General features: G+C 35.5%; 5 protein-coding genes and 3 long non-coding RNA genes across 8 annotated transcripts in view; 7 read left to right on the top strand and 1 right to left on the bottom strand.

The window, feature by feature from the left end:
• Window positions 1–1008, bottom strand: part of LOC111832024 — a 1449-nt gene extending 441 nt beyond the window's left edge. Inside the window, exons 1-2 of the long non-coding RNA XR_002835150.1 lie at window positions 570–1008; window positions 105–241 (exon numbers count right to left, since the gene is read on the bottom strand). This is a non-coding gene — a long non-coding RNA (uncharacterized LOC111832024). The remainder of the gene's footprint in view (window positions 1–104; window positions 242–569) is intronic.
• A 1664-nt stretch (window positions 1009–2672) lies between these two features.
• On the top strand, window positions 2673–4494 carry LOC17894206. Its single transcript, XM_006302664.2, has 2 exons — window positions 2673–3505; window positions 4076–4494. Exons 1-2 carry the CDS (start codon window positions 2805–2807, stop codon window positions 4134–4136), a joined length of 762 nt encoding a protein of 253 aa, XP_006302726.1. The 5' UTR covers window positions 2673–2804; the 3' UTR covers window positions 4137–4494.
• A 478-nt stretch (window positions 4495–4972) lies between these two features.
• LOC17894453 (TOM1-like protein 4) lies at window positions 4973–7993 on the top strand. Its single transcript, XM_006301293.2, has 10 exons — window positions 4973–5161; window positions 5603–5756; window positions 5844–5922; window positions 6022–6120; window positions 6230–6343; window positions 6441–6589; window positions 6689–6770; window positions 6847–6932; window positions 7045–7245; window positions 7340–7993. The coding sequence occupies exons 2-10, from the start codon at window positions 5647–5649 to the stop codon at window positions 7833–7835; spliced, it is 1416 nt and encodes a 471-aa protein (XP_006301355.1). The 5' UTR covers window positions 4973–5161; window positions 5603–5646; the 3' UTR covers window positions 7836–7993.
• A 420-nt stretch (window positions 7994–8413) lies between these two features.
• On the top strand, window positions 8414–9166 carry LOC17895297 (translation initiation factor IF-2). Its single transcript, XM_023788560.1, has 2 exons — window positions 8414–8792; window positions 9015–9166. Exons 1-2 carry the CDS (start codon window positions 8414–8416, stop codon window positions 9164–9166), a joined length of 531 nt encoding a protein of 176 aa, XP_023644328.1.
• A 1392-nt stretch (window positions 9167–10558) lies between these two features.
• LOC17895222 (extensin-2) lies at window positions 10559–11347 on the top strand. Its single transcript, XM_006301934.2, has 2 exons — window positions 10559–10677; window positions 10909–11347. Exons 1-2 carry the CDS (start codon window positions 10593–10595, stop codon window positions 11133–11135), a joined length of 312 nt encoding a protein of 103 aa, XP_006301996.1. The 5' UTR covers window positions 10559–10592; the 3' UTR covers window positions 11136–11347.
• Window positions 11348–11952: 605 nt separating this feature from the next.
• Window positions 11953–12507, top strand: LOC111832067. The gene is made up of 2 exons (XR_002835202.1): window positions 11953–12135; window positions 12266–12507. It is a non-coding gene; the product is annotated as an uncharacterized LOC111832067 (long non-coding RNA).
• An 810-nt stretch (window positions 12508–13317) lies between these two features.
• LOC17895228 lies at window positions 13318–14026 on the top strand. Its single transcript, XM_006303020.2, has 2 exons — window positions 13318–13570; window positions 13709–14026. Exons 1-2 carry the CDS (start codon window positions 13465–13467, stop codon window positions 13837–13839), a joined length of 237 nt encoding a protein of 78 aa, XP_006303082.1. The 5' UTR covers window positions 13318–13464; the 3' UTR covers window positions 13840–14026.
• Window positions 14027–15157: 1131 nt separating this feature from the next.
• On the top strand, window positions 15158–15753 carry LOC17894411. Its single transcript, XR_002835207.1, has 2 exons — window positions 15158–15299; window positions 15402–15753. It is a non-coding gene; the product is annotated as an uncharacterized LOC17894411 (long non-coding RNA).
• The last annotated feature ends 897 nt before the right edge of the window (window positions 15754–16650 follow it).

The following is a 16650-nucleotide window of genomic DNA, read 5'->3' as shown; positions in this document are numbered from 1 at the left end:
AAGACAACGTGTCTATTCTTTGTCAACTTCATTCAAGCAAAGACTTATACATGACATGTTTGACTAATCAGAATCGGAACACATTTTAAAACAAAAGGAGATACCTTGTGTTAGTTGTGTATGTACGTGATGTTGGTGTGATACGCCGAGCGCACATACTCTCAAAAGTCTCACGTGCACGATGCACATCACCTTTTCTTCCATAGTATTTCACCATCAAACTGAACTCTTTTCTAGAAGGCTTCCCATAAAACAGAAGCATTGAATAAGCAAGACATTTTAAACCTTTTAGCATATTCTCTTTTACACAACAAATAATCGATTAACATAAAACCAGTATAGCTAAATTTAGATTTAACAAATAGACAATACATATTACAAGTCCCAGCTCCTTCGAAAGTTCAGAATATATAGGTAAAAGAGTTTCTCTGAATTGATTTCAGCACTCAAATTCTTGCTCAAAGTGAATTAATACGATGGTAAAACTCAAACAATATGAATTTCAATAGAAGGCGGCATTCATAATTTAATAGAAGGAGCAAAAGCAAACTATTTAATATAACTCTCACCTTAAGAAGATCATTCATCGTGAAGAAAACAAGAGACTAAGTTTTGGTTTCGATTTACACCAATAACTAAAAAGAACCACGCCTTGGGATGGTGAGAAGGTGAGAAGGCGAGAAGGAGATGTGGGATTTTTTGCTTCTAAGAGAAGAAGGCAGTTGGAACTGAGTGAAGGTAAAATACGAGTCGAAGTAGAGAAGAAACGGAGTATAGATGGAAGTAAACAAGCGTGACACGGCCGTGACTATTGACAACGGCGACGAGGAGAAGGTGAGATGCAGAGGACTCCGATCCGTGGAGAGTAGATTGCGGGGGAAAGAGAGAGATCCAACGGATGATGACGAAGAGAGAGAGCACCGTGAGGAGGAGGGAGAGAGATAGTGGAAACAGAGGGAGCCAAACTAATTTTTTTTTTCTCCGGCGGCTGAAGCTCTCTCTCAGAGAAAGGAGAATGAATTATAATTTTTTTTATTTATTATAAATTAGGTTTAGTGTTTTTTTTCACCAAAAATTAAACATAATGGCATTTCTGTAATACAAAAAAAAACATGTGGGTAATTGTCTTTTTACATTAATTTTGGGCTACTTTGGTCGGTCCAAATTTGTATGGGCCAATTTGGTTCGGATCCACTATTTATGTGCTAGTTTAATCTATTATCTCAATAAACCATTAGTTAACAAAAGAAAATGAAAGAAATCATTATTGAAGTTTTGGAGGGTAGAGATATCAGAAATGATAATGATATCAAAGATTGTCGGTTTAAGTAAAAATATACTACATCTAGAAGGAAAACAAATTGGGTTGAAAAGCACCAAAACCCCTGAAAGCTGCAAAATGTTTGGTGACATGTTAGGGACACTACGTACTCATTACCCCAATGGGCCAATGGTATATGCCCTTCAAGTCTTCGCCATTTGGATTTACATTCTTTACGAGATCGATGACGACCACAAAATAAGCAAATAAGAAAAGTATAGGGTTGCGTAAAATTATTATATGGTTATACGTGTTTGTCAATCGAAATATTCTCATAGCGACTTCAATTTCTACTTTATTATCATCATATCGGTATACGTGATTGAGCAACCGATCATATAGTTTGTTTTTCCTAGTTTAATTTTATGTAAATTTCTGATCACCTTATTATATGAAAATCGAAAGCAACTAATGAAATAGATGACAAAATGTGTATCCGTCTTCGACTCTTCTTGGTACGTAGAACGTAGTCTAAGATAACATATAGAGTAAGTACGTTGAAGAGAATTAGGAAGGACAAAAGAACTAATCCATTGGACACGTCACACACTTATGCTTTTAGTTTACAACATTAGAAAGACTAATGAATCTGGCGTATCCCAAACGCATTGAACTCCTTTATATTACCATTCCTAAAATAGTAAAAGTTACGGCAGATTCATTTAACCATATACTTACTATTTATCTCAAGAAAAATTTATAACTCTTTCTAGTTCCTTCCAAGTATTGAAACATAAAGTTTTGCAAGGAAATAATTTTATAGAAATATAGAACCATCGATCCATAAGTTCCCTACTAGCTTACCTTTGATTGGTAAATCCCAATTACGTGAATGTGTAATCGAATCTAGCAACTAGCAAAAGGATTCATATTTCCCATTTATATAATATTTGTTGTAATTTTTTGGTTTCCACTATACGTTTCTCGAGACGGCTGAGTGCATTTAAAAAGCTCCTCATCGTGTTATATTAGTGGTAAGCAAGTAGGGACGAATTGGTACTGATGAATCTAATAAGGCCTAAAATGCTTTCATGTTAACTAAACTGAGAGGTAGAGGAAGGATCTTAATATTACATGTTTAACAAAAATAAATCTAAAGCTTAGATTATCTTCGTCGCACGCTTTCCTTGGTACAGTTAAATAATACAGTATTATTATAATAAGCTAATCATCATCATATATGAAACCCAAATGACAACTATATCCTAAAACCAAAAATTATTTATTTAGTTCTAGAATATCCAATTTGTATTTGTTAGTCTTTGAATAAACCTTTTTGTGTGTGTGTGTGCAAAAGTCTTTGAATAAACAAATGTTATAAAATTGTAGAAATATAAAATGTTGATGCGAAGGGCGTGTTTAACGGGACTTGTGAACCAGAAGAGAAGACAAGACTCAAAACTTCTCTCAAACTGTTCAAATAAAAACTCGATTTTTATTTTTTTGTTGCTGTGATCTTTCAAAGTAGAATCATCAACAAACCATGGCAATGTTTGATCTTTCGTCGAAATCGTTCGATACCCATTTAAATTTCCCCAGAACTTTCGATGATCATCCAGATTCCGGCGTCTGTTCGCCTCCTCTGTGGAGAACTAGTCCACCCAATAGTCCTCCTGCTCGCCGGCACAACAACGATTACCAGAATCTCTCTCCTGTTTCCAAGGCTCAAGTCATCGCTCGTGGTCAACGTGAGCTTATGGACATGGTTAGTAAGATGCCCGAGTCGTGTTACGAGCTTTCCTTGAAGGATCTCGTTGAGGTTAACACGGAGGAAGACAAGGAGGGGAAGGTGTTCGATGATATGCCTCAGAGAATCATAAGGCCGAGCAAAGTTGTGAGGAAGACGAAGAGTGATAGATGGATCGATCCTGTTCGAAACGGGGATGTGAAAAACAGTGGGTTTCTTCTGAAAATGGTGTTCCCTGTTAGCTTGGGTGCTAAGAAAAAGACGAAGAAGAAAGATGATGATGATTCCTCTGTGACAAGTAAAGGCTCTCGGATTTCTCCAAGACCTTCGATCTCTGATTCGTCGACGAAACCAGAGGATAAAGATTGGTGGAAGAACGGATTGTCGGAATCGCGTAGGAGTCAAAGCTGTGTCTCAAGGATCAACAGTGGGAGCTCAAAGAGCAGTGGTGGTAGTAGCAGTAGAAGCAACAGCGATCGAAGTCGAAACAGTCTAAGGTATGCATATACTGTGGGATATTAGAGGTTTTTTTTTTAATAGCTTTGTTCATATAGAAAGTTCAGATGTTTGATTTTTTGATACAGAAATAAAACTCATATACGATTATTTAGCGGTAAGTTGAATTTGATGAAATAAGCAGCTTCTTTAAGAATTCCTAGACGTATTTCGTATCTAGTTCTTGGATTTGCCTTTTGTGAACTTTGATCTTCTTGATAAGTTCCTAGGGTCTGAACTGTGTGTGATACTTATCTCTCTCCATCATGTGAATGGTGTAACGAGTTTTTGGAATTGGTGGTTTTTTTGTTGGTGGGTTTGAAGTTAATGGTCATGGAAAGGGTCAATTTAGTTGCGTTGGCTGCACAAGATTTTGACCTCAAGTTTTGGACTTGTTTTTTCAAAGATTATGTCTGAGAATGCTAATCCTGTGCTGTAGCTAGAATGCTAGATTCATGCTTAACTCTCTTTCTCTCTATCTCTTTGTTTCCTGATCCGTAACAGAGTCTCTTGTGCAATCTCTACAACTTTTGGTATTCTAAATGTTTGAATTTTGGGATTTCTTAATACAGAGATGAAAACAGGGGATGCTTATCTTTCCTATGGAATGTACATGTACGAGATTTAAAATGATAAGTTGTTCAATGGTTATACATTTCTTTCGCTAAGAAGACTAACCGGTTCATATGACCTCAAGCCACACATTAAGTGGAGTCCACAAATCCGTGGACGAATGAATCGGGGAATGATGAAGATGAAACCAGAGGATATGAACATCTTCATCAATGTACCACAAAGATTCTATATTTTCCTTTACTTGTAGTTATCCTATATTTCTGAGCGTTTTTTGTTTGTTTGTAAGTCTATGCAATGTACGTATTGAGTTTCTGATAATGTTATGTAGATAGAGATTCTTCAGCTTTTGCTAACATAAAAAACCATTAAAAATGTACCAATGCTCTCTCCTCAATAAATATAAAAAAATTATGTATTTGGGATCTTAATGTTCTTGACTCCCCACTTGAGTAATCTTTGCCTTCACTGCAAGTTCAAGAAGATTGAGTATCTCTTCTTTTTCTGGCGAGGTTGATGATAGAGTTTGGTCTTCATCATGGATGTGTGAAATTCTCTTTTTGAAGTCACCTTCTCGTTTAGACGCGTTTTCTTTTGCGTTTAGAAAACGCTCTTATTTTATTTAAAGCAGAGAGACAAGTCAACGACGAAACGAAAGCGACCCCGTTCCTCTCGTCACCGGTTAATGATTTTGCCGTGATAGACATAGACCGCACTGCGACTAATAAGTTTTATTTTATTCTGTAATCCTTCCCTAATGATAGTTTAATATTTTAATTACGACACAAATATTATTTTAGTAGACGAGGGTGACTTAGTCTTTAAAATCACCGGCAGTGACATTAGCAAAAGTGAAACGAAACCCAAAGCACAAGTTTGGAACTTTAATTAGGACTAGAAGCAGAAAAGTCGCAGTTGATTCTAGGACGGCGAGAGGCTGACTTGACCAGACACGATCACAAATAAAATTCCTTACCGTGTTTGACAGTTTTGCTTCGAAAACCACTTCAAATTGTTTCGTATTCTCTGAATCTTCAGACTATACAAATCCCTCGCTTGCTCTTATTTTGGTTCTTCTTGACAAGGTAAAAAAGGTTTTTGCTTTTGGTTCGAATCTCACAAGTCTTGTTTACTTGTCTTTACTCTTCGAATTTCCTTCCTTGCTATTAGCTGTTTTGCTTTTTAGATTCTGCGTAATCACCATCATTGTAAAAAGACTAATCCTTGTGAGCTCAATTAAAAATTTGTTCATATCTGGCTTTAATAGCTCGTGGGCTGTAATCTATTTTGCCATTTGATTTCGTTTTACTATTGGCTTACTTGTACCTTACAATTTTTTTCTTTTGTGATCTGTTTATGAGTTTTGGAAAAGACTGCAACATTTTCTCTTACTTGTTCTGTTGCAATCGCCAGTGTGATATTTCTAATAATGTGCTTTAGTGTCTAAGCTTTGAAAAGTCTTTGAATTTTGCTTGTTAATTCAGCCCTTTGGTGATTATGGTGTCTCTTCCCTTTTGTGCTTATAGGATAAATTTGGAACTGTGGCATTTGATTGATAAGAGTTGTTAAGATGGCAAATGATGCGGCTGCATGTGCCGAAAGGGCTACAAATGATATGCTGATTGGTCCAGATTGGGCTATTAACATCGAATTGTGTGATATTATCAACATGGATCCTAGGTAAAATACTTCATACATCCGTTTCTCTAGTTCAGTTTTTCTTTTTGTGTCTGGTAATGAATAAGTTGGTATTGTTTGATTCCTTAGTCAAGCAAAAGAAGCTGTGAAGGTGCTCAAGAAACGGTTAGGAAGTAAAAACTCTAAAGTCCAGATTCTTGCACTTTATGTGAGTATTTGTTTCTCCATTCTTGGATTCAATGCTTTAGTTTGGTGTCATGTTTTTGTTGGCCTCATTTTTCGGATGATGCTCGGGGTTTTGGTACAGGCATTGGAAACTTTAAGTAAGAATTGTGGCGAAAATGTGTACCAGCTTATCATTGATCGTGATATTTTGATCGACATGGTCAAAATCGTGAAGAAAAAGGTTTTGCTATATATCTCACCTCACCTGTCTCTAATAATTCAATTTATCCATTGGTATGCATCTCTGGAAACTTCTCTGACCTTGTAAATTTTTGATCATAACTTCGCAGCCGGACCTGAATGTGAGGGAAAAGATACTAAGTTTGTTAGACACATGGCAAGAAGCTTTTGGCGGTCGCGGAGGTCGATACCCACAATACTACAATGCGTATAATGAACTCAGGGTATGCTAACATGAGATGAGTCTTTCTATTCATCATTAGACAATATATATGTTTTCATATGTTTTTGACAATCAGTTTTACGTTTTGATAACTTTAGTCAGCTGGAATTGAGTTTCCACCTCGAACGGAAAGCAGTCTATCGTTCTTTACTCCACCTCAGACTCAGCCCATCGCATACGATGCTCCATCAGATGAAGATGCTGCTATTCAAGCGTCGTTGCAAGGAGATGATGCTTCTAGCCTAAGGTACTCTCTTCTAGTAGAACAGATCGTGCTGTTTGTCTATTGGGTGGGTTTTGTTTTGCTGGAGCCTTATAGTTTGTTGATAATTTGAGTTTCTTTTAGCCTGGAAGAGATTCAAAGCGCTGAGGCATCAGTTGATGTCTTGATGGACATGCTTGGAGTACTTGATCCCGGGAACCCCGAGGTAGGAATTTGATTACTCTAATGCATGAAAAGAGAAACTGCTGGTTTTCTTTGAAGTAATGGATGTATTGTTGCAGAGCTTAAAAGAAGAACTTATTGTTGACTTAGTTGAGCAATGTCGTACTTACCAAAGCCGTGTAATGACTCTTGTGAACACTACAACGTAAGCTTCTCTTCCTTCCTTCCTTCCTTCCTTCCTTCATCTGCTACTGTTTCCTCCCATCAGATGGGTTTTGCTAAAGGTAAAAGTACCTTCGTTTTTTTTTGTTCTTCAGAGAAGAGGAACTTCTGTGTCAGGGATTGGCATTAAACGATAATCTGCAGCGTGTTCTTCAGCGTCACGATGATATCGCAAAGGCCTGCTCGTTTCCTCCAAACGGAATGAATACTACAGCCCCTCCTCCAGTTCAGAATGTCAACATCAATCATGATGATGATAATGAATCAGATGATGATTTTGCTCTGCTTGCTCACAGGTACTTATTATGATGGATCCTATTTTGAAAGGCTATGGTCTGTTGACATCTTGGAAACTGATATTTTAACAATTTTTGAATTCAATCTCTAAAGGTCTAAAAGAGATTTCAGCCCGATTCTTCCTCCTCCACCACCGCCTGCAATGAGACCAGTACATGGTAGTGATTCGGGTATGGTGGATTTCCTTAGTGGCGATGTCTATAAACCTCAAAGTTCCTCACACGGAGGAAAGAAGCCTTCTCCTCCTCATCATGCTTCTTCTTCTCCTGTTTTCGATGATCCAAGTCCGAAAAGCAAATCCTCTGAGCTATTGCCTCCTCCGGCTCCTTGGGATGATGAGTTAATTAGGAATCTCCCACCTCCGCCAGCAAGGCACAACCAGAGGCAGCAGTTCTTTGAACATCACCACTCGAGTAGCGGCTCTGATTCCTCTTACGAGGGTCTTGTTGGACAGACCCGGAACCTTTCTTTGACTGGCACCGCAGGTAGTGAGCCAAAGAAAGAAGAGAAACCAGAGGATATGCTTTTTAAAGACCTGGTTGAGTTCGCCAAAACCAGGTCCTCCAAGTCCAGCAATAGGTCGCTTTGAGTCCTTTTGCTTGTGGCTTTTACCATTCTTTTTTCATTTCTTTGCATGTTTTGGTTTTCCTGATGATATAAGAGTGTTGTGCCTTATTGTCAAATAATGTGCGAATTTTAGAGATAGTATCCAAAAAAATCCATCAACAGTAACAACAACATACATTTTACTACTCTAGTCACTCCACGGACCCATCGATTGGGTCGAGGGGAGAAAATACCTAGGCTAAACCAGCCTAAACCTTAAATTAAAGATGAGCTGGTAACACTAGTCCAAGGAATTATTGGGTTGCAAGAATAAAGATGTAAACAAGAACGAAGTGTCTAGCAAGTAATAGAAGAAATAGTCTCAAAGGTGTAGGGTTGTTATAATGAATTCAGAGAGAACTAACAATAGGAAATTACCATATATCCTCCCTTGTTTATAGGAATCGATTCCCACTTTCCATCTTTCCACGTTTTCTAGGAACCATTGATTACAACTTTTCTATTTGAAGACCTAAAAAATAAAGCAGACATATATGATTTGCTACAAATGAAAGCAAATTCATCTTGATTGACCAGCTAGCTAACTAAATTTCATTAGACATGGAGATCATTCCATTGATGTTCATTATACTCTTGTCTTCATTTCGGGTCCCTGTTAAAGTAGCCGGCAAGGGTGCGTCCCATGGGGGAGGAGGTGGCTTTGTTGGTAGTGGCAGCGGCTCCATTGGTATTGGCAAGGGCTATAGGGGTGGGAATATTGGTACCGGGGGCAGCATTAGGGATGGGAGTAGTGTTGGCACCGGTTATAGGGGTGGGGGTTCAAACGGCAAGCCAGGTGGTGGCGGAGACCCCGGTGCGGCAATTGTTGTCTTTCCCAAGAAGCCCGAGGAACCGAAGAAAAAGGCGCCGCCGCCATTGCCACAAGAATGCAAACCGGAGGTTAGAGATTGCATCAATGCGCATATGTACGGAGGCGCAGGTGCACCTGAACGCGGTGCACAATGTTGTGCGACACTTAGGAAATCAGTACCATGTGTGTGTAAATTCCTTAGGTCCCATGATCCTAAGCTAAGCAAAGGTGCAAATGATGTACTTCGGGGTTGTCATTACAATAGAACCAAATGTTCAAAGGTGCCAATGCCTCAAGTATGCAAACCTGAAGTTAGAAATTGCATCAATTCACATATATACGGAGGCCTAGGGAAACCTCAACGCGACGGGGCATGTTGTGAGAAATTTAAATACTCGAAAAAATGTGTTTGTACATTCGTTAAGTCTACGGATTCTCATCTAAGCAAACAGGCTAAAGGTGTTATCCAAGGTTGTCGTTTTACTAGAGCCAATTGTCCATAGATCTAGCTAGGGATTAATGTGTATATAACTTAATTTAAAGAAAATACTATAAATATATATATAGCAAACATATTGTGGAGGACTTTGAAGCCTTCTTTCAGATATTGTGGAAGACAGGCTAATCTTGGTGCAAATCTTTTTTTTTTGCCAAGACAGCCTCCTCCTTTCCTACTTACTTGGCAATATGAGATTGTAGTATTTTTTTTCTTGACTATGTTCAGTGATTGATAAGGAGAAACCCAATGGTTATTCTTAGCACTAATATAAAGTGGAATCATCAATATAATCCATCTTTGCATATTGCAATATAAGCATCAAACATAATTGTTAATTCTTTTGTTGTCGTAATATTTAACAAAACAGACATGTGTTGTGTTGATGATCGATTAATTCGATCGTTAGTTAAAGTCTGACCAACAATATCAATAGGATCGGATTGCAAGCTGATATTGTAACCGATTTAAATGTAAAAAGCTCAAAGACATTTACTATATATATTTTAGAAAAGAGAAAAGTCGATGACAAAAAAAAGAGAAAAAAAAGAAAAGAGAAAAGTCAAAGCTAAATTAATTAATCGTACATATCCCATGTGAATTATTAATCTCTTTGGCTTGATAAATAGATTTGACTTTTAATTGTAATTGAGAAAAAAGAAAAGAAAAAAGAGAGTTCAATTTGATAAATCAAAACCTTACAAATTGTAAACAAAGAAGTCATCAAATCGTAAATTTTCACAGCTTATGGCTATGAATCTCTAATTTATGAGACTTTGATGCTTTTTTGACAATGGGAAAGAGAAAATAATGCTGATAAACGAGGTAAAAAAAAACTCCTTCATGATATATAGAAGCTAGCAAATTTTCTTCAACTATTATATGAGAAAATAAAAGAGAGGCTTCGTCTTCATAACACCACAAGACCGGGCAAAGAAGTCACTCAAGAGAAAACAAAACACGAAGAAAAATCTAAAGCTTTGATTGTTTGTTGGTTTCAATATGTCTTTATCGTAAACAATACGTAAGTTTCTTTTTGTGCAGATAAGTTTGTAAAAAGATTGTTGATTGTAAACATTTTGTTTGCGTTTAGCGTTTATATAAACTTTTCGATATATATATATATAAACAAATTATTAAAAAAGATGGAATTTGTTTTACTTTTATTTTGTTCACAAAACTTAAATACATAAATTGACAGTATTTTAAACATAACAAGCAAAAATGGCAAACAAATTAGATATTTGCTTCCCCTCTCGTGTACACGCAGTAATATAATACGATTCTGTAAGGAAATGTCAAGTATATCATTAAAATCTACTTTCGACCCATATGATAAGTTGAAACAAAGGTCTATAAATACTGACTTATACCAAAGTTCACATGAATCATCATCACTTTTCAAGTGTTGTAAAACTAAAAGAATAGAGAAAATGGCTTCATCGAAGCTATTTGTGATTATGATTTTCTCATTCATGGCGTTGTTCATAGTATCCCATGCTAAATCCTTTTCTCCAGGTACATTAACTAAAATTTACGTAAATATATAAATTATCCTAAATTGCACATAATTAAAAATATTTCAGCGCTCTTCGTATAATTATTATATTAGAATTACAGTTTTATATGTCACTATTCTGTATATCGATATACAGTACTATTTTAATTTAATATAGTAATGAACGTTCCACCCATTGAAATATGAATTATAATGGTTCCAAAGAGGTTAATGCTCCACAATGTATTTAGGTCGGAAGCTATTTCAGTACGCTCCAACTCCGGAGTTTCCACCGTCCTACGAGCCTTCGTCTCCTGAGCTCCCTCCGGCTTACTCTCCTACTCCGTCGTACAATCCTACACCAGAGCTCTCTCCGTCGTACACGCCAACTCCGGAACTCCCGCCATCGTACAATCCTACACCAAAGATTCGGCCGCCGTACGTATACGTTTCTGCTCCTGCCCCCGCGCCTTATTGATCCAAAATATTGCGGTCTATGAGAGTTTTAATTTGGTCACAATATCACACGTAAAATAAAGAAGCATTATTTCTTTTACTTATCAAATAGAATAAGTTTTTAAATCTATATTGATCACAAATTTGTTAGAGAATAAAAAGATTGCACGATGATGTTTACAGTGCTTTCTGATTTTTGTTTTAAGATATTTATGATATACACCATTATTAATAGTAAGCTCTTAGCCTTAAATTTTCTTAAGAAAATATCTTATTTTTATAAGTTTATAATTTGCTCCAATACTGTAGAAACTGAAACTTAACTAAATTCTAATACGTACGTAACGTCTAATGCAAACCGAGCCAAATAATTGACGTAAAAAAAAAAAAAAAAACCGAGCCAATGATTAATATTTGTATCACCACTTGATATTGTTTTTTTCATTTTTGCGTACGTACCTAACTATACTTTGAATTATTACAAAACTCACCAGTCAATCAGTATTGCAATATTTATGGTTTTTGGACATGATCTAACTCCATTAATGGCTTTGATAGCTTATCTTCCGTAACGTATACGGAAAACACTAAATTCGACGTAGATTTCATGAAAGGAAAGTATTTGGTCTTGATAAAGTAAAAAATTATGAAGAAAAAAAATTCCATTGTATTAGGTTTATGACCAAACCATGTTGTGTCAGTTTTTCTTGCGTAGACAAGTCTGAGCCTCCGACGAGGAACCATAGATTATCACCAAGGACTGAAGGGTAGTATTGTAATTAAAAATTGTGTATCATCAACCCACATATTCCTATTTAATAATACATAGTCTATAAATACTATTCACCTGCCCCCAAGTTCACATCACCCCTTGTTTTCCAAGAAGTGTAAGAAACACATAAAAAGAGAGATTTATTCAAAGGCTATAATTAAGATGCCAACAAGTTCATCGAAGCTGCTCGTTGTGCTGATGATTTTCTCATTCTTGGCCGCGCTTTTCATGATCTCACATGCTCAACCAGGTACGTTTCCATATATATATAACAATGTATATCATACAGATAATATGCAATCTCAGGTGTTATTATATATTTTACAGCACCGTACGCATCAATAGTAATATTATTAATATGATTAGGATTTGTGTTGCAGGTAACGCGTACGACAATAGACGACCGTACACTCCTGTTCCTGCAAAATGTTTTAAACCACCTTATAAATGCCGTCCATGAGATCAGTTTCAATCTGATCACATGAATGAAATTACAATCAAATAAATATTTTAAGGGCGATGTAGGCGTGTATCTTCATATATATTGAGAATAAAGAGCTTGTGAGATCCATGTTATAATATGTTGCAGTTTGTGTTTTGTAATGTATGGGTTAAGGTGGTTTATGGGTGTATCTTCAGGAAAGAAGAAAAAAAAGAAAAAAATATTTCCATTAGTAACATCTATTAAAAATAAAATAAAAAAAGAATTAAGAACGATTTGTAATCACCATTGGAAATTCAGATAGATCCTCTAATCAATTCTTCTTATAAACTTATGCGGAGGAAAACAAAAGCAGAAAGAAAAAAATCTAAGCATAGATGAGTTTGATAGCTACTAGTAGGGAGTGACAAAACATTTTACATTTTTGTCTGATATTTATTATAATTTGTGCCGTGCTGTGTCCATATTGATTAATCACTAAATTGTGTTTCCAGATAAATATCTAAAATGAATGGCCAACACACAAGAAAAATAACCCTTTAAAAGGGAAAAAAAGCAGCCATTCAAAAGAAAATTATTTAATCCTTTTAAATAGTTATAGCATATTTTGAATAAATAAAACACTAATATTATTTAGATTTCATGTGAAAAGAAGTACGTAGATTATCTTTACAATTTCTCACAAAACTAATTATGTGCTTGTAAATAGAAAAAGACATCACAAAGTCTGAATAGTCATGTGGATATGGACAGCCACGTTGAGAAAATTAAATAACTTGTCCATTGTTTGCTTGAAGAAAGTATAAACTAGCTACGGACAAGATCTTTTCATTTTTCTTTTGTATACAGTTTATAGTTTTGTTTCTTCCTTGTTTATCTTGCTTTTCTGTTTTTTTTTTTGGTATTCTATAATTTTGAGCTATTTTGAATGATAGTGGACAAAAAAAAAAAAAAAGGTTTAGGGTTTAATCACATTTTGTAAGTTTCTCTTGAGTAGACAATGGTCTGGGCCTATGAGGATGACCCTTTAACGATCGGCTAGGACTATATTAATACCGATCTCCCAAGTTCACATGACTCGGTCCTTTCCAAAGTCTTGTAAGAAATTAAATTAAGAGAGAGATAAGTAATTAATTAATGGCTAAGATGCCAAGAAGTTCATCGAAGCTCCTTGCGATGATGCTTTTCTCATTCTTGGCGCTTTTCATAATCTCCCATGCTGATCATCAAGTTGTTTTCCCTGGTATGTTTCCACGCATAACATGATAAATCATCATATATACAATTACGAAATTGTAATTACAGCACTGAGCTATATGCATGTGTATCATTATATATTTTGTATCAATGGAATTAGTAATTAAGGACTTGTGAATTGCAGATACGCCGTCTAATTCGTACGCTCCACCTATCTACGCTCCTGTTCCTGATGAATGTTTCAACCCACCTTATCATTGCAGTCCGCCGGGAGAGTCTCTACTTGGTCACATGAACTATAATCAAAATAATTGATTATGAGGTGATATATGCGTATCTTCTTCGTATGTTTTTTCACCATTTACTGGGAAATGAAAACTTTATGAGATCCGTGGTATAATATGTTGCAGTTTGCAATGTCACCATTATGATTTGCTCTGTTTAATGCACCAAAGTTACCAATCAAATAAATATGTTTAAGAGAAAATTCACTAGATTGACACAAATTTGGCTAAACATAACTCAGTTGACATACTATAGTATCTCATTAGTAGATTGACACAACATTTAGGTAGAAAGACCAAAAACTCAAATTGGTGTTTTTGGTTCCTACAAGCATACTACTCTCTGAAGCTTTAATGTTGGTCTTCTCTTTTGTGCGTACAACCTTAGCAAAGTTGTTTTACACCCGTTGCTTAGTTTGTGGAGAAGTATTAATGTCCACAAGAAAGATAAAAATTCTTAGCAAGATAAGATTCATATAGGCATGTAATGATAATTTTGATTGTAACCTTGAGAGTCGTCTCAAAACAACTTAAGACTCATTTTCACCCTTGTGACACACAATAGAGCTCTTAAAGAGCTATTCAATTTACAATCTACATTATCGCCTTCAGTAAGCTCTACAAGAAACTAGAATAAGCTTGCTTTGGATTTACTTAAAATCCTAAACCTTATCTTTTGTATTCAGTATACGGAACTCTTAAGGTCTATGTACATAAATTTCATGATAGAAAGTTCTTGGTCCTAGTCAAGTCTTCTTAGGACAAGGACGCATGCTCAAGAGTCAATACCGGGCAAAGAAAGTTATGACTTATGCGAACGAAAACAAAAGCAGAAAAATCTAAGCCAGAGAGGTTGATAGCGCTAGTATAGGGAGTGTGACAAAGTCACAAATCATGTTTGTGTGTGATATCATAATAAGTAACTAATTGAAATTGTTTATTGAAAGAATAAATCGAATATATTCAAGTTTGATGCTCCGGATACAGAGGTTTGATAACAGCAGTGCTATGTTCACTGTAGTAATGAAATGCATGTGGTTCCAAATAAATCGTCTAAAATGAAATGAAAGGCAAACACACAAGAAAAATAACCCTTTAAAAGATACTTATTACGTTCAAGAAAAAAAATTATTTAAATTTCATGCAAAAATAAAAGAGTTAGATTATATCTACAAAAATCTGATAAAATTAAGTGACGGTAAATATACTTCAAAGACGCCACAAAGTCTACCTAGTCTTGTGGATATGGACAACCATATGAACCCGGAAACGTATAGAAGAAATTATGGACAAAAACTATTCTTTCTTTCATCGAATTAAGTTTATAAATACCAATCACCCAAGTTCACATGACTTAGCCCTTTCCAAGTCTTTCTTAGATAGAGTTTTGTATAGTGGCAAAGATGTCAAGTTCATCGAAGCTCCTTGTGATGATGCTTTTCTCATTCTTGGCGTTTTTCGTATCCTCCCATGCTCGAGTTATTTTCTCTGGTATGTTTCTGTGCATAATAACATGCATGACATATCATATTATGAGATATATATATAATTATTTCGTATCAGTAAGATTTAATAAGGCCGCTTGGGCTGCAGATACACCGTTTATTCCGTACTATTCACCTATGTACGCTCCTGTTCCTGAGGATTGTTTCAAGCCACCTTATCATTGCCGCTCTCGACGAGAGTTTGAATCTGGTCACCTAGATCTATACCAGGGAAACTAGTTATGTTTCGAAATCTGATGAAGGCGTCCATCGAATTGGGATTATCTGTATACACTTTTAACTTTGTTAATTATATATACACCATAAACTATTATCATATTAAATTAATTACGGTGATATATATATCTATGGGCAATTGAGTATTTTATATTTTCATCATTTGCTGGGAAATGAAAAGTTTATGAGATCCGTGTTATATAATATGATGCAGTTTGTTGAAATATACGATAAGTTGTAGATATACATATCTCACTTTTTACTTTTTAGGATTAATAACACTATATACAGATAAAGTGATATCTCTGTTTAAAGATATGTATTAGAAGAAAATTTAGCCGCGAAAGCCCATTGATGTCAAGGCCCGTCAAGTGTTGCCTCGAGCTCCCCCTTATTGTCAGCTTTATTTGAGCGATGTTAAAAGTTTGTAACTAAGTATAGTAGACCGTTATAATATCCAACTTAACTGACGTAAACAACAATGAAACATTGAAACGTCTCTTCGATTAACGTTTATTTTGATGGCTAGTAAAAAATCAAACGTATAAATAGAGCGTCATAAATTAAATGTTATTAGTTTTCATTTTTGTTGTTGTTGTGAATAGAGTAAATTATTTCTTTTTTTTTGTTAATTTTAGTTGAGAGTATAAGAGCATAAGCATTATGATGAGGGATCGTAAACTGATTTATATCTTCTAGTGTATATGAAATTTTACATGAGTTCATGAAAAATCTGTCGGGGCTTTTCGAAATTAAAAGTTTTTCCTGTTGATTTGGAAATTTCCGAAGGGCCTACTGAGCAACCATATGACATAAATGCGTTTATAAGAACAAGAAGAAGAAGAAGAAAAATTTGACAATAATAAATGCGAGACCCAATAAGTAAAAGTAGGACTACCTGAATCTATCCAACAATATTTAATACAGCATGTCTTGTCATATGTATTGTATTATGTCATCAGCTCTGTCGGCAAACCAAGGTCCACTTTGATCTTTATTTTTTCTTTTTGTTTTAGTGATCAGGAGCTTTGATTCTATTTATTATAATGCTTTGCAACTTTATTTCAATTTGTTTGTATCCAATATGAACGCCAAACCTTATAGCATATATACATTATCCC

The sequence above is a fragment of the Capsella rubella genome, unplaced genomic scaffold, assembly GCF_000375325.1.
Source record: "Capsella rubella cultivar Monte Gargano unplaced genomic scaffold, Caprub1_0 scaffold_2, whole genome shotgun sequence".
Taxonomy (NCBI): domain Eukaryota; kingdom Viridiplantae; phylum Streptophyta; class Magnoliopsida; order Brassicales; family Brassicaceae; genus Capsella; species Capsella rubella.
This window is presented reverse-complemented; position numbering and strand designations above follow the sequence as displayed.

Coding starts and splice junctions, on each gene's coding strand:
- LOC17894206 (XM_006302664.2), top strand. CDS start 2,805: ATGGCAATGTTTGATCTTTCGTCGAAATCGTTCGATACCCATTTAAAT. Junction 3,506..4,075: donor CGAAGTCGAAACAGTCTAAG/GTATGCATATAC, acceptor TTCTTAATACAG/AGATGAAAACAGGGGATGCT.
- LOC17894453 (XM_006301293.2), top strand. CDS start 5,647: ATGGCAAATGATGCGGCTGCATGTGCCGAAAGGGCTACAAATGATATG. Junction 6,771..6,846: donor TTGATCCCGGGAACCCCGAG/GTAGGAATTTGA, acceptor GTATTGTTGCAG/AGCTTAAAAGAAGAACTTAT. Junction 6,933..7,044: donor ACTCTTGTGAACACTACAAC/GTAAGCTTCTCT, acceptor TTTGTTCTTCAG/AGAAGAGGAACTTCTGTGTC.
- LOC17895297 (XM_023788560.1), top strand. CDS start 8,414: ATGGAGATCATTCCATTGATGTTCATTATACTCTTGTCTTCATTTCGG. Junction 8,793..9,014: donor GCATATGTACGGAGGCGCAG/GTGCACCTGAAC, acceptor ACGGAGGCCTAG/GGAAACCTCAACGCGACGGG.
- LOC17895222 (XM_006301934.2), top strand. CDS start 10,593: ATGGCTTCATCGAAGCTATTTGTGATTATGATTTTCTCATTCATGGCG. Junction 10,678..10,908: donor TGCTAAATCCTTTTCTCCAG/GTACATTAACTA, acceptor CAATGTATTTAG/GTCGGAAGCTATTTCAGTAC.
- LOC17895228 (XM_006303020.2), top strand. CDS start 13,465: ATGGCTAAGATGCCAAGAAGTTCATCGAAGCTCCTTGCGATGATGCTT. Junction 13,571..13,708: donor TCATCAAGTTGTTTTCCCTG/GTATGTTTCCAC, acceptor TGTGAATTGCAG/ATACGCCGTCTAATTCGTAC.